We start from the raw sequence: 15,709 nt of genomic DNA, 5'->3' as shown, positions 1-15,709 counted from the left end.
TCAACATAATCAGTTAGAGAATTGGATAAAATCTTTTCCTCCACACGATATATTGATTTGTACAATTACACAACCAGAAAAGAAAGCTAAGATCTATGGCCCTTCCCAACTATGATATCACCAAATATGTGTTCATTATACAGGTCTATGAAGAAAACACACATTCATTTAACTCCAATGAAGAAACGTACTTTAAATAAAATTTCATTTCATCTTAATGATCTTAAAGTGGACATTGGTTTGAAAAGCAATTCAGGTTTCATGAAATAAATTACCTATCAGATATTGCAAGCAATAAAAAATAAGTATCAAAACAATGAAATGGCCATGCTACACGAAGGTAATAAAAGGAATAAACATATCTGATTACATAAACACCATAAAGTGGAATTATCCAGGAATTGGAATAATAGGATTCAAATCCACGAGCCCCGTCAAAATAACAAGTGGACCTTTCAGGTTTCCTCCTGCTCAGTGATTTGCAGGATGAAATCACTTACCTAGTATTCCAAGACGGTAGTTAATGGTGATCACAATGACGTTCCCATAGCTGGCCAAAATACTGCCATCAATCATGTTGCCGGTGCCCTCCATGTAAGATCCCCCATGGATATAGACCATAACTGGCTTCTTACTGTTCTGATCATGAATATCTGGAAAAAAAGCCAAGTAAGAAAACACAATAAAGAATCACACTGACTCACCGATGCTAAATTAAGAATAAAGGAGATTCATTGATTTCCCTATTTTGACTTGAATTAGGCATATTTATTTTTATGGATGATATGACCCTTGATAAGAGTTTCTAAGGAAAATGGTCAATGCTGTTACATTGTCTATTTCTGGAAATGGTATTTTGAGAAGCATACGGACATTTGGCGTACTCTGCTCATGTAAGCATCTATATATATATATATCTAAAGCACTACAAAAAAAAAGGCTTTAAGTAAAGTACATATTTCCTAAATTTTGCTCAAACCCTAAAGTGTGATTTAAATTGAAGAAGCACATGGGACCCTTGACAACATAGATTTTGTTTTCTAATTAAGTATTAAATCAACTTCAAAATTATAATTAATTTTAACATAGTTGCATCCTAATTCACAGGTGAGTGTACAGATTCATCTTCAATGTAACAATAATGACAAGAAAACAAAATCAATAGTTAAAAATTATTAACAGAACAGAAACACAGGGAAAAAAAGAAAAGATGTCCAAGCAAATGTCTTTGTTCCAGTGATCGCAGTAATATCCTAACATATTTAAGAGACAAAAACAAAAGAGATGTAACCAAAAATGGCAAAAGAATCCAAATTATTTAAATGCTTTATATTTTCACAGGGTTTATAAACTCCCATTGTGACAGGCAACCGATGATTCCTCTTAGTAATTCACTTTATTATTTAAATTAACAATGATGTAAAAAAAATGATCTGTGATGATAGAAAGTTGGAGACCATCTGTAGATGGTCTGAAAAGTCATGATGAAATAACCTGTTTATAATATTAACCTGTCATTAGGGCTGCATTTAATCTTTAGAAGACTGACTTCACCTATAAATATTTCTGGATACGGATAAGTGTGTGTGTGTGTGTGTGTGTGTGTGCGTGGGTGCGTGCGCATGTGTATGTGTATGCACAAATAATTTAAATATCTCTGTTACTAAAAGAAAACCCAGGTATCTATGCATATTTATTTTCACTTTTTTCTTCAGTAAAGCTTTTTTTCACCCTCATAATTCACAGGGACACTTGTGAAATACCAGAAAGGCATTCTGAGGATATAAATTACCACCATTTGGACGGTGGCTCCAATTTGAATGAATTACGATCACAATTTTACTGGGTGTGTACAGAAGACATGACATACCCATTGGTCACAGTAAAGCACACAAAAGAGTGTGAAGTTATCCAAGTATTTATTTGTAGATATTTAATCCACGGCAGAGAAGTGTCTTTTATTTTCTCATATAAAATTCAAATATAAAGTAAAAATCTTCTATTAATAATTTATTCATCATACACTACGGGAAATGTCTTCTGCTCTATGAATAAGAAATTTCTTTTCTCATGATCCACTGCTTCTTTCTGGTTCCTAATTTGCTGTTTTTGGCCTCATTTATTTTACCATTACCAGCCATTGGGTAGTAAATTGTGGAAAAATGAATAAGTAGAGATTTTAAGGGCTGCTTTAAAGTGCTCCCTTGGAAAATCTGTGAGATTAACATCTCTTACCTTGCATAAAACATAGAACAAGATTCTCTTGAACTTGTGGAAGTAATAACCAGCTGTCATATTAATGCAAAGTAAAAAAAAATCATAACTTATCAATATTAAATGAAAATTAGATAGCATTTTAATGGTAATAAACATTCACTGGGAACATTGTGAAAACAGATCCTAATTATCAAAAGGAAATACATTAAAAAGAGAAGGCCAAACAGGATACAAATTAGAGCAGTATAAGGTATGAGACAACAAAAGTTTATTTCATTTTTTTTTTTTTATTTTTCCCCATTTATTTATTTTATTGCATTTTAGGTTTTGGGGTATATGTGAAGAACATGCAGAATTGTTGCATAGGAACACACATGGCAGTGTGATTTGCTGCCTTCTTCCCCATCACCTACATCATGCATCTGCTCAATACTGATAAAATGTCAGGCATTTGGAAGCCCTTATCAAAGAAGGGGGTACCTGCACAGGTATAGATTCTGATCTTCTGTGTCCATCAGAATTGGGATCTCTTGGAGAGCTACTTAAGGCAATGACAGCCCTATGGATTCAGTAAAAATCATAATAGTAAAAATGTTAAGGGAAGACCAGGCATGGAAAAGGTGTCAGCAAGACTTCTTTTCTTGGAGAACAGTTGATTTATGAAGATAAGCAAGGAGGGGAGCAACTAGAAGGACTGGTCAAAAGACCCTTTCAGAGAAGTGGGGCTTACCAGCAAGGATAATTCAGCACTCACTTTTGAGCTTTAAATTGCCTCTCAGACAGACACCCAAACGTCCAGCCAGAGCCTTATTATATAGGAAAAATAAATGGAGTTCCATGTATTTTGTAACCGAGATGGGAAAAATCTGCTTTTAGCTAATCCTACAGAGTCTTACCAATGAAGAAGGGCTTGAGTACTTTTTTGTTGCTTCTCCTCTTTAAAAAAAAAAAAAATCATTTCTTCTACAGAAAGACCAGAAAAGCAGTGCGTGAGTTATCTGCATGAGTGCCTCAGACCTACCATCTTTTAAAAAAATCCTTTCACTTCTAGTAGATAATGTATTGAGCAATTTGGTAACTTTAAGAAGAAACTTCACAGCAGCAAAATATTTTAAGGAGAAAAATGTTTACAAAATAGCCATGGTGTGAAAAGAAAGATGCACATGGCTAGTTTTTTGTTCTTTTTCAGTTCTGAGATGCTCTTATCTTTTTTTTTTTCTTTACATGCTGAAAAAGGCAGTCCTGAAAGAACAGGACTTGTTAACAACAGCATCTTGTTAAAACACTTTTTGATGTACTTCACTGCGAGCAGACTATTAGAAACCTATGTTGGAATAAATGTGAAGAAAAAAAAAAAACCGATATTCCAGCCCTCCCAAAAAAAGATTCTTCTAAGGTGCTGCAGAGTTTTGCAATTTATAAAAATAATTAAGGAGACCAAAGCTCCAAAGTAGTATATTAACTTACAAAATAAAATTTGGAAGGGAGAAAAGAGACTATACATGCAAGTTTTAAATTTCCATTTTCTCTTCTTGTGACCAAGCCAAGGAAAAAAAAAAAGAAAAGAAAAAAAAGATGAGCTTCTCTGTAAAGAGAAGTTCATTGCTCTTTTCATGTCTAGAAACAACATTTATACTTCTCACAGTGATTTGTCTACTGTACACGGTAACTGGGATTAAAAATGACAGTGGTTTCTATACAAGAAGAAAATATAATTAAAGCAGCACACCAAAGTGTACTAGTTTTAAATAAGGGGAGGAAAAACAGATTGAAATGAAAAAACAAAAAAAGGAGAGATAGATAGATATAAAATCATGCATCAGGGTTGAGCTTTGAAAAAACAAAAAATACCTTCATCTTCACAATTGTCATTACTGTTTATATCACCTGCATTTTTCTTTCTGTTGCTCCTAGGATCATATTGAGAAGGAAAATAAATAGATAAAAAAGATTTCAAAAACAACACCTTTGCAAAAAAATTCAGAAGAGAGAGATGCTGCCTAGGAAAAGAAAATGATGTGACACAAAAACTTGAAATTGGTTACATTTGGACATTAAAAAAATGAGATAGGGAAATGCAAAATGCATATAAACATAAAGATGTCAAGAAGAACAAATTCAAAATGTTACTTGCAAAAATTATTACACATCCTGTGAATATGCAGTTGGGGGTTAAAATGATGCTACCGTAAAAAAGAAATGCTAACGTGAGTTGTTTTAAAAAAAGAGAAAATTAAATTATTAGAAAAGATATTTTCCACATTCTTTAAAGAAATGCATATAGCGTATTCAATGGTCCTCTGATTTTAACATGTTATAATTTAAATAAATTTTTGAAATGTTGCTGATATACCACAGTTAGAAATTTTTATAAGGCAGAGAAAAACACACTAAGTAAACATGGGGGGACTTTAATCAAAGTGCCTTAATATTGGCATTAACTTCATGCATGAAAAACTTCTTAAAAAATTCAGTCTCTGAAAGTCAGAAATGTCACTAATTTAAATCACGAAGATTTACCTCTACTCCGTATTTAGAGAACTGCTATTCATTATTCACTCTTGTTTTCTTCTATTAAAATCTACTACTTGGAATAAGTATTTAAGTCGGGACAAAACATTATAGACCATGTCCTCTGTGTTTAAAATAGTTATTAAATATCATTTGAAAGTTATTGGTACTTGAATTTGCTGAAGAAAATAAAAATCAAAGTCACCTACCTTGATCACCTCAATAAGATCTGCATAGAAATTTTAATATACCCAAAATGCAGGAAGAGGCCCTTAAGGATAGCAAAAACTAGCTTATGCTCTTTGTGCACAGAGCACCACTTTGTTTTTTATATTTCCAGATTTAAAAGGTGTAAACATTTAATTTTACTGGAATTAATTAATTGGCTCCATTGCTTCCTTTTTATAGACAGATGAAGCCCATATGTGCATATCTCACTATCAATAACTTGAACTGTGTGATTTAAAACAGTCTTTGTCTTCCTATAGGGTTCTAGGATAAGCGGATTAAAGCAGAGGGAAAATATTGTCATCTCCAACACTTGCAAATGAAAAACATTCTTCCGTTCTACATAACTCAGAAGAGGTTAAACATATTTTGAAATCAAGACTTGATATTGCTGTTTCCATACATCAAACAAAAGTTAAATAATGTCCATTTCATGGGGCTTAATACCCTTTAAAACCAGGCCTGGGTGGATGCGTGGGTGTGACAACCTTGCTGATTCATTTTCTGTCTTATAGATTTGTATTTTCTAGGCATTTCATATAAATGAACTCATACAATATGTGGTCTTTTGTGTCTGGCTTATTTTACTTAGCATAATGTTTTCAGTGTCCATTCATATTGTGGCATTCATCAATACTTCATTCCTTTTTATGGCTAAATTATTTTCCATTGTATGGGTATAACACATATTTTAAATCCATTTATTTGTTGAGTGACATTTGGTCTATTTCTACTTGTTGATTATTATTAATAAAGCTGCTATTAACATTTATTTGTGTACTATTTTTTGCATGGATATGTTTTCATCTCTATTGCATGGATACTTTAGGGTGAAACTGCTGTTTCATAAGGTAAATTCATGTTTAATGATTTAAGAAACTGACTGACTATTTTCCAAATCAGCTCCAATACTTGGCATTCTCACCAACATTAATATAGAGTCTTTATTTCTCTATTACTAGCCAACATTTGCTAAATATCTGTCTTATAGCCATATTAATGGATGTGAAATGGTGTCTCATTGTAGGGATTTTTGTTTGTTTTGTTTTGTTTTGTTTTGTTTGAGACAGAGTCTTGATCTGTTACCCAGGCTGGAGTGCAGCGGTATGATATCTGGGCTCACGACAACCTCCACCACCTGGGTTTAAACAATTCTTGTGCCTCAGCCTCTCAAGTAGCTGGAACTACAGGTGCATACGACTATACCTGGCTAATTTTTGTATTTTAAGTAGACATGGGTCTTGCCCTGTTGGCCAGGTTGGTCTTGAACTCCTGGCCTCAAGCAATCCACTCACCCTGGCCTCCCAAAGTGCTGGGATTACAGGCTTGAGCCACTGCACCTGGCCTCATTGTAGTTTTCATTTGCATTTAGCTAATGTCTAATAACTAATGATATTAAATAGCTTCTCATGTACACTCTCTTTGGAGAAATGTCCATTCATTTATTTTTGCCTGTTAAAAAATAATTTCTTTGCTTCTTATTGAATAGCAAGTGGTTTGTTTGCATACTTTCTAGATGAAAGTCTTTTATCAGGAATATGGCTGGCAAATCTCCACTGCCAGTTTATGGCTTGTCTTTCGGTTTTCTCAACAAATGGCACTTTATGTTCTCAATGGTGCCTTTTGAAGTGTAAAAGCTTTTAATTTTGATGAGTTTTAATTAATTAATTCTTTTCTTTCAAGGACTGTACTTTTGAGATCATACTTATGAAATCTTTCCCAATCCATGGCCCTGAAGACTTTCTCCTGTGTTGCTGAAGTTTCCTAAAAGTTTAAGAGTTTTTAATTCTTATATTTTCAGCCGCCATTCATTTTGAGTTAATTTGGGGGTATAATAAGAGGTAAGGGATGAAATTCATCTTTTTACATATGAATATCCTATTGTCTCAGCACCATTTATTGAAAAGAAAAGACTATCCTTGCCTCCTTTAATTGTTTTGGCACCATTGTTAAAAATCTATTGCCTACAAAATGAAGGATTTATTTCTAAGCTCTTTGAATTGACCCGTGAACAACACAGGTCGAAACTGTGCAGATCCACTCGTGTGGATTTTTCTTCTGCCTCTGCCACCCCTGAGACCAATCCCTCCCCTCCCTCCTCCTCCTCAGTCAATTCAACGTGAAGATGAGGATGAAGACCTTTAAAGAAGATCCATTTCATTTAATGAGTAGTAAATATATTTTCTCTTCCTTACGATTTTCTTAATGGTATTTTCTTTTCTCTAACTTAGTTTATTATGAGAATACAGTGTATTGTATATATAACATACAAAAGATGTGATAATTAGCTGTTTATGTTATTGGTAAGGCTTCCAGTCAACAATAGACTATTAGTTGTTAAATACTGGGGGAGTAAAAAGTTTTAAGTAAATTTTCCACTGTGTAGGGGTTCTAACCCTTGCATTGTTCAAGGACCAACTGTAATTAATTATACTTCATTGGTCTAAATTTATACCCATGTGAGCTGCCTACTATCTTGATTACTATAGCTTTATAGTACCTTTTTAAAATAGGAAGATGGAAGCCCTCCAACTTTCTTACCCTTTTCCAAGGTCTTTTTGATTGTTCTAGATCCTTTGCCTTTCCATGCAAATTTCCAAATCAGCTTGTTAGTTGCAGCAAAAACTCCTGCTAAGATTTTTATAGAAATTACTTGCCAAACTCCAATTTTAAATTAATTTTATATATCAGAGCCTGACCCAGAAACATAATTAGATACTGCCTTCCCTGTTCTACATATATTTAATTTTTTTTATCCTTTCATTCTTTTTAAATAAACTGCTGCTCTATTTGTCCGTGTAAATATAACTAATTAAAGGTCTTTAAAACAAACCAAGCTCTCTTGAGTATCTAGTTCAGACACAACCACGGACTATGTAAATTCAGGTTTTAGAAGATTCAGGAAAAACAATTTGGCTAGAGTTTATTCAAGAATAAACCCATCTTGTGACAGGCGCGCACACACACACACACACACACACACACACCCTAAAAAAACCTAGGTAGGCTGTGAGTTTCCTTTCTCCATTCTATTTCAAAATTCCAGAATAATATTCCTTTTCATACAACAATTAGCATCTCTGTAAAACCTCTATGCAGAACTGGTCGTAAATATTAAACAGAAGATTTAAACACTCCAAACAAAAGTACAGCCATTCTATTATTAAAATTTAAATATCATTTTATAAAACATCTAAACGTCCCTAATCCTGAAGAATATTCCAGCTTTTTTTTAACCTGTTCTTCTGATGTTCCCATTTAGTGCTTTATCTATGTTATTTTCAAAAGTCAGTCTATTTAAAATAGCACTTTATGTTATGAATGTAAGAGAAATACTTTGTAAAGAATTTTGAAAATGATATGGGTGTGGTGGCTCATTCCAGTAATCCCAGCACTTTGGGAGGTCAAGGTAGGCCGAGCTCAGGAGTTCCAGACCAGCCTGGGCAACATGGTGAAACCTAGTCTCTACAAAAATTACAAAAAATTAGCCAGACATGGTGATGCATGCCTGTGGTACCAGTATTCGGGAGACTGAGGTGGGAGGATCACTTGAGCCTGGGAGGCGGACGTCGCAGTGAGCTGAGATCACGCCACTGCATTCCAGCCTGGGTGACACAGCCAGACTGTCTCACAGAAGACAAAAAAAAATTGGAGGCTGGGGAGGTGGTTCACGCCTATAATCTCAGCATTTTGGGAGGCCGAGGAGGGTGGATCGCCTGAGGTCAGGAGTTCGAGACCAGCTGACCAACATAGAGAAACCCAGTCTCTACTAAAAATATAAAATTAGCAGGGCATGGTGGCATATGCCTGTAATCCCATTTATTGAGGAGGTTGAGGCAGGAGAATAGTTTGAGACCAGGAGACAGAGGTTGCAGTGAGTTAAGATCTTGCCATTGCACTCCATCCTGGGCAACAAGAGTAAAACTCTGTCTCAAAAAACAAAAAACAAACAAACAAAAAAAAAAACCTCACAGTCACATATACTGCTGTTAACATTACAAGTCAGGAAAATAAATCTGTTTTTAATATAAATTAATTATTGCCACTTAGATATCTAAATCATCATAGAAAGTCAACAGACACAAATATGATCTTGTTATCTAAGCAAGTATATAAGAAAATAATAGAACCAAAAAGAAATTTCATCATTATTTTTCCTCAAGAGATATGATATTAAAATGTATGGCTGGAAGCAGTGGCTCACGCCTGTCATCCCAGCACTTTGGGAGGCCGAGGTGGGTGGATGACGAGGTCAAGAGATGGAGACCATCCTCGCCAACACAGTGAAACCCTGTCTCTACTAAAAATACAAAAATTAGCTGAATGTGGTGGCACCCGCCTATAGTCCCAGCTATTAGGGAGACCAAGGCAAGAGAATCACTTGAACATAGGAGGTGGAGGTTGCAGTGAGCCAAGATTGCACCACTGCACTCCGGCCTGGCAACAGCGAGAGACTCCATCTAAAAAAAAAATAATAATAACAAAAAACATGTATTAGTAGTTCACATTTTACTGTGTATTCTTTACTTTAAAGTGGGCAAGGTTAACTTTCAACTTAGTCTTGTTATCTTAAGCAGAGAAAGAACTTGTTTAAGCTAAGTACATTATTTCCATACAGGAAAAGTTGCCTAGGGTGTGGGGGCTGGGGAATAAATGTTTTCTTGGCCATCATAGATGAGGATGTGATTGATTATTTTGCCACTTGGCCACAGATGAATATGGGCATAATCTTCTAATCCAATGCAGAGAGGCAACCGGGGGAGAATTTGCAATATCCCCAGCTTTCTGCAGCAAGGAGGTGACTGGCATGTCCTCACAGACTGCCCATGATGCATGGGTTTATTCACTCATAAGCCCATTCCTTCTTCAAATATGTACTGACCCTTTTAACATGCAGTCCTGGCTAAGGGAGATAATGCCACACAGTCCTGGCTAAAAGATATAATGACACACCCACACTGAAGAGGGAGGTGAGCCTCAGAGACGGACACGCACACGGATCATTCAAATGAGGCAGGAAAATGCATGTATGAATTTAGGATCCTCTGCTGTTCCTGGTAGGAGAGTCTTGGGATAGAGAAGTGGCTGGCGAGGAAGTGGGTTAGGGCCCTAAATATGCACAGAAGAGCTGCAGCCCGGAATACATTTATGGGAGCAAAGAAGACAGGCTTCTCTGAGCAGAAGTGTGGGTTGGAGGGGGAGGGCACAGAAGAGACAAGAGCAGCTCCAAAAGATGAGAAGAACAGGTACACAACCTGGACACCCCCTCTTTCCTCCATACACCTAGAGGACAGAGTCTATCTAGGGAAAATATTCCATGCATACATTTGAAATATATTTGAGCCTCCACTTGAATAATACTACCACAATGAATTTGAAAGATGGCTCTCAGATGATTTTCAGATTGGATCACTGACTGATGGGCTTCACCCAATGTATATGCACCTTCAAAAACTGGTTAGCAACAGGAAAGTTCAGTTTCTGCATTTGAAAGAACTGCCATAGCTGACCTATGGTTTTTTTCTTTTCCTGAAATCAGAACATCTGAACAGGACCAAACTTCACTCTTAATTGAATTATGTGTAAGATCGGAGGCTTATTTTATGGAGCCTTCAGCAAAGGGGCTTCCCAGAAAGCAGCATTTGCAAGGATATTTCTTGTATTATAAGCCCTGGCAGAGAAGGTCAGTAACAACGTGTCATGCATACGGAAGGTCATCCTTTTGTGATGTTGGAAGAGGCTTCTGGTGACCAGGAAGGCTTAGAAAAGAGAACATCTGGAGGCTGAGTACCTGAAAATTAGTTTCTTTAAAATCATCAACAGTCATACTCTGAAAAATTTTGAAAAGACATCTGACAGTCTGAAGACCCCTGCTCCAGGGCACATAACTACTAGATAGGCAATTGTTGGATTACAGGGTGTAGTCAATTGACAGGCAAAAGGTTCCCAGTTCTACAATCCTCCCTGTGAATTTACTATTCTTCATACTTAGAGATAGAGTCTTTTTTTTCGCCCCTTGAATCTTAAGTGGCTTTGTGATTGTATTTTTTCAAAAAAGCATATATATATATAGTGTGCTGTTTCCAAGACTGGGACTCAAATACCCCATATATATTCTTATTCTCTTATCTCCTGTACATATTCTTACTCTCTTGTGAAAAATTCAGACTATCCAGTTGGAGAACAAGAGATCCCATAGAAAGGAACTCATTGGCCCCAACCTAGGGAAAATTCCCTCCAGCGAACCCCCAATTACCTGAGAGAGCTCACCCCACGTCAACAATTCATACACATGAATAAGCCCAGCCAAGACCAAAATAAATTTCCAGCTAACAAGATGCATAGGTTCATAAGCAGTAATAAGTAATTATTATCTTAAGGCATTGAATGTTAGAGTCCTTTGTTATGCAGCATTAGCTAACTGATACATAGGGTAATACTAATTTTATCTTCAGTAGATACTGGCATATTTCTTTCCAAACATGTTGTATTATGCTATACACCCACTAGCAGGTAAGAAAACTTCCTGGCTCCTACCCTCTTGCCAACACTTGATATTATCAGACAATATTTGCCACTTTAATGGGTACAAAATATTAACAGTTTATATTTCAATTTGCATGTTCCTTAAAACTAGTACACATGTGCATTTCTATATTTGCAATCTTGATCACTCTAAATTCCCTTCTTGAATAGTAAGCCGATTTTTGACTGGCTGAACATATGTTATTGATTTGTAGGAAATATTCGTATTCATAGATGCTGGCCTCTTTTTGAGCATGTAAAAGCAAACATTTAACAGCGCATAGCAGTGCTGCATTTCATTTGTTTGTTTTTTAGAGATTAAATCTTCTCTGTCACACAGGCTGGAGTGCAGTCACATGATTGTAGCTCACTGCAGCCTCTAACCCATGGGCTCCAGTAATCCTTCCACCTCAGCCTCCCGAGTAGCTGGGACTACAGGTGTGCACCACCACATCCAGTTAATTTTTTTCTATTTCTTGTAGAGATAGGGTCTCACTTTGTTGCCCAGGCTAGTCTTGAACTCTTGGCCTCAAGTAATTCTCCAACCTCAGCATCCCAAAGTGCTGTATTACAGGTGTGAGCCACTGTGCCCAGCTCTGAATATGCAGTTTTCATAAATACCTTATAAGATGTGTAACTAATATCATTTTATAGCTGAGGAAAATTAGGTATACAGATATTAAACAATTTGCCCAAGTTTACACAGTTGAGCATTGGAGATATCTAGTCTATTGTCTTTAACCACTTTATTGATTTTCAATTATCTAAAGTAACTCTTTAAAATGGACATGAATTATAATTTATCACTATTTTCACTATAATTTCTGCTTTAAAAAAATCATTTAATCCAGAAACATAAAGACCTTTTATTTGGTTACATATTTTCCTAACGGTTTTAAGGTTTTATTTCACATCTGGGTCATAACTCACCTGGAATTTATTTATCTGGATGGTATAGCATAGAGATTATTTTAATTTTTTCCTTAGATAACAGTTCCATTTTCAGCTACATAGGTATTACAGCTCTTTACTTACATGTCAAGTTTTATATCTGCTAGATTCTGTTTCTGTCTACCTTGTTCTGTTCTATTTTTCTATATGCCTAGCCTGTCCTAATTTATCTGGTAGGTAGGTAGGTAGGTAGATAGATGATAGATAGGCAGCACAGATGTCCAACCAAGAATCATAACCTAAATAAAGGTTGTCTGAGCAGCTAAATAAAGCTTGTTTTAGATGCTTACCTTTGAGATGGCTCCTTATGTAGCAAAAGCTAACTGATACACCACCATGAACATGGCTTAACTCATTTTATCATCAGGTTTCCTTTAGAACTTTGGAATTTTAAACTACCAAAATATTCAGCACATAAAATCTAAGTTACATGGTAAGTATCTGTTGGATGAATCATGTATTTTTGGCTGCAAGCTCACCTCTATTATAAATAAGAGTCATACCAGCTACATAAAACAGTAATAAAAAGGGCCGGGCGCGGTGGCTCACGCCTGTAATCCCAGCACTTTGGGAGGCCGAGGCGGGTGGATCATGAGGTCAAAAGATCGAGACCATGCTGGTCAACATGGTGAAACCCCGTCTCTACTAAAAATACAAAAATTAGCTGGGCATGGTGGCACATGCCTGTAGTCCCAGCTACTCAGGAGGCTGAATCAGGAGAATTGCTTGAACCCAGGAGGCGGAGGTTGCGGTGAGCAGAGATCGCGCCATTGCACTCCAGCCTGGGTAACAGGAGCAAAACTCCGTCGGGGTGGGGGGAACCAGTAATAAATACAACCTTCTATGTAACATGTGTAACTAATTCTCCTCTCAAGTAGGGAAATGCAGTGTTGCATCTTCTTATTTAATTTTGAGAATAGATATTAAAATAATTCATGACGTGGCAGTAAAATGATTTTGGTTAGCATATGGTATACAAGAATTCTGTTATTTGTCATTTCAAAAAACTTGATGAAATACTTTTGTGATAACAGGAAAAGCAAGGTCTAATTCTAATTTTCTACTAGCTCAAAAATGCTTCATTGTAATAATGGAAATAGGATTTTCTGTATTTTTCTTGTTTTTCTCTTAGGAGCTTTGGAAGATAGACTGAGAGAAAAAGGTGAATAGTAATTTTCCTTTGTTGTTTTGCTGGATTTAGCAAGAATTGATTTCATACTTTTTCAGGTAGGAATCAAAATAAATCTAAAGATTTCATGGGTCTCTGACATTTTCCTATGCTTACTATTAGCATCCTAGAGCACCGTGTAACTTTCCATAATCATTTTTTGTTGCAGATTTTACTTTTGAAATGTTTCTGTTCTCGGGAATGAAATGCAAATCCTATTATCTTTACATGAGCCTATTATATTTACATGAGCATTTTTTTAAAGAATTTTCAGGTGATAGACGACATTATCTCAAGGAATCCATGAGCTTGAGATTAAAACAGTGTGCTTTAAAATGGGTACTAAATATTGTATTTCACTAGGTATTTTTAAATGTATGTTTATTAAGAAAAGTAATGTTGAAAAGAAAACTGACTTTTCTTTGCCCTAAGATGCCTGTTAAAATTTTGTATTAAAAACCTAATATACCAATAGAAGATATATGTATATATAAAATGCACTATGTATACACACACATGCACACATGTCTATACATATAACCCTTGTCTAACGCAGTGGCTCATGCCTGTAATCCCAGCACTTTGGGAGGCCGGGGCAGGCGGATCATCTGAGGCCAGGAATTCAAGACAAGTCTGGCCAACATGGTGAAACCCCATTTTACTAAAAATACAAAAATTAGCCAGACATGGTGGCACATGCCTGTAACCATAGCTACTTGGGAGATTGAGGCACAAGAATCACTGGGATCTAGGAGCTGGAAGCTGTAGTGAGCCAAGATCACCCCACTGCACTCCAGCCCAGATGACAGAGTGACACTTCATCTCAAAAAACAACAAAAAAACAAACAAACAAAAACCTAATAACCTCTAAACACACACACACACACACACACACACACACACACACACTAACCTCTAACAGGTATATATATATATATACCTGTTAGAAATTATCAGGTTTTTAATATAATATTTTAAGAGGTACCTTAGGGCAAATAAAATCAATTTTATTTTCGATGTGAATTTTCTTAATAAATATTCATAAAAATATCTAACAGAACAAAACAACAAAACGTGTGTGTATATATACACACACACATACATATATTTGCATGTATTTTCTATATCTTTATTACATATTTTCTTATATGTGTACACATATTATACACATAAATATATATTTCTCCCTGCTATGAGATTGCAGAAAAGTTTGTGTTCTGTTGCATCATGCTTTTGTCTCTAGTCAGGACATAGCTGCTGATTAGTAGGTGGAATTTCTGTCACAGGACTTTTTGGTATGTGGCACAAGAATTCTGAAGGACAGGCACCTTTGGTGAATTCTCCTTTTGCTGTGTATGTAAGGAATAAACTGTCTAAATCTAAAAGCAGCCCAACTGTTGTTCCTAGTCAAATCATACAGAGCTCGTCTTTAGCTTTTCTTGTGTGTGTGCCTGACATAGTAAATGGTTCTATTCATTCCATAAAAACAAAATTAATCCAGATTCATACAAAATCATCCCATTCTTCAATTTTTGAGTATGTTGTAATAGAGATTTCAGTTAAGGGCCCTAAAATATATTTTTGAAGAAGCATCAGGTCACTCAAGTCTTTGGAAGATAGAGTAATTCTTACTACCCATTAAGGCTTTTGCTACTCTTTTGAACTTAGCCAATTCACTGTAATGAAGAGGTTCTTTATTCTGTTCAGTTAAACAGTAGGTGGTTGGGCGCAGTGACTCATGTCTGTAATTGTAGCATTCTGGGAGGCCAAGGCAGAAGGTTTGCTTGAACACCGGAGTTTGAGACCAGACTAGGAACATAGTGAGACCCTGATTTTATTAAAAAATAATAATAAAAAATCAAACAGGTATGTTCCTGTAGTCCCAGCTACTCAGGAAGCTAAGGTGGAAGGATTGCTTGAGTCCAGGGAATCCAGGCTACAGTGAACTATAATTGTGCCACTGCACTCCAGTTTGGGTCAGTGAGACCTTATCAACATTAGCATAACTTAACCGTATGACACTCATCTCTCTCTCTCTCAGTGTGACTGTGTTCACTCATTTTGTGTAGTGAGCCATATTATTGGTTCAAAATAGTTCCTGTCCTTTCC

General features: G+C 35.9%; 1 protein-coding gene across 1 annotated transcript in view; it reads right to left on the bottom strand.

Moving 5' to 3' along the window:
* Nucleotides 1-500: 500 nt before the first annotated feature.
* Nucleotides 501-15,709, bottom strand: part of LOC108298129 (neuroligin-4, X-linked-like) — a gene marked incomplete at its 3' end in the record, with an annotated part of 121,301 nt that continues 106,092 nt past the window's right edge. Inside the window, exon 2 of the mRNA XM_017520856.2 lies at nt 501-653. Coding sequence (XP_017376345.2) covers nt 501-653 — 153 coding nt within the window. The remainder of the gene's footprint in view (nt 654-15,709) is intronic.

This window comes from Cebus imitator, unplaced genomic scaffold (genome assembly GCF_001604975.1).
Source record: "Cebus imitator isolate Cc_AM_T3 unplaced genomic scaffold, Cebus_imitator-1.0 Scaffold891, whole genome shotgun sequence".
In the NCBI taxonomy this organism is placed as follows: Eukaryota; Metazoa; Chordata; class Mammalia; order Primates; family Cebidae; genus Cebus; species Cebus imitator.
Note: the sequence above shows the minus strand (reverse complement) of the source record. Positions and strands in the feature narration are given on the sequence as shown.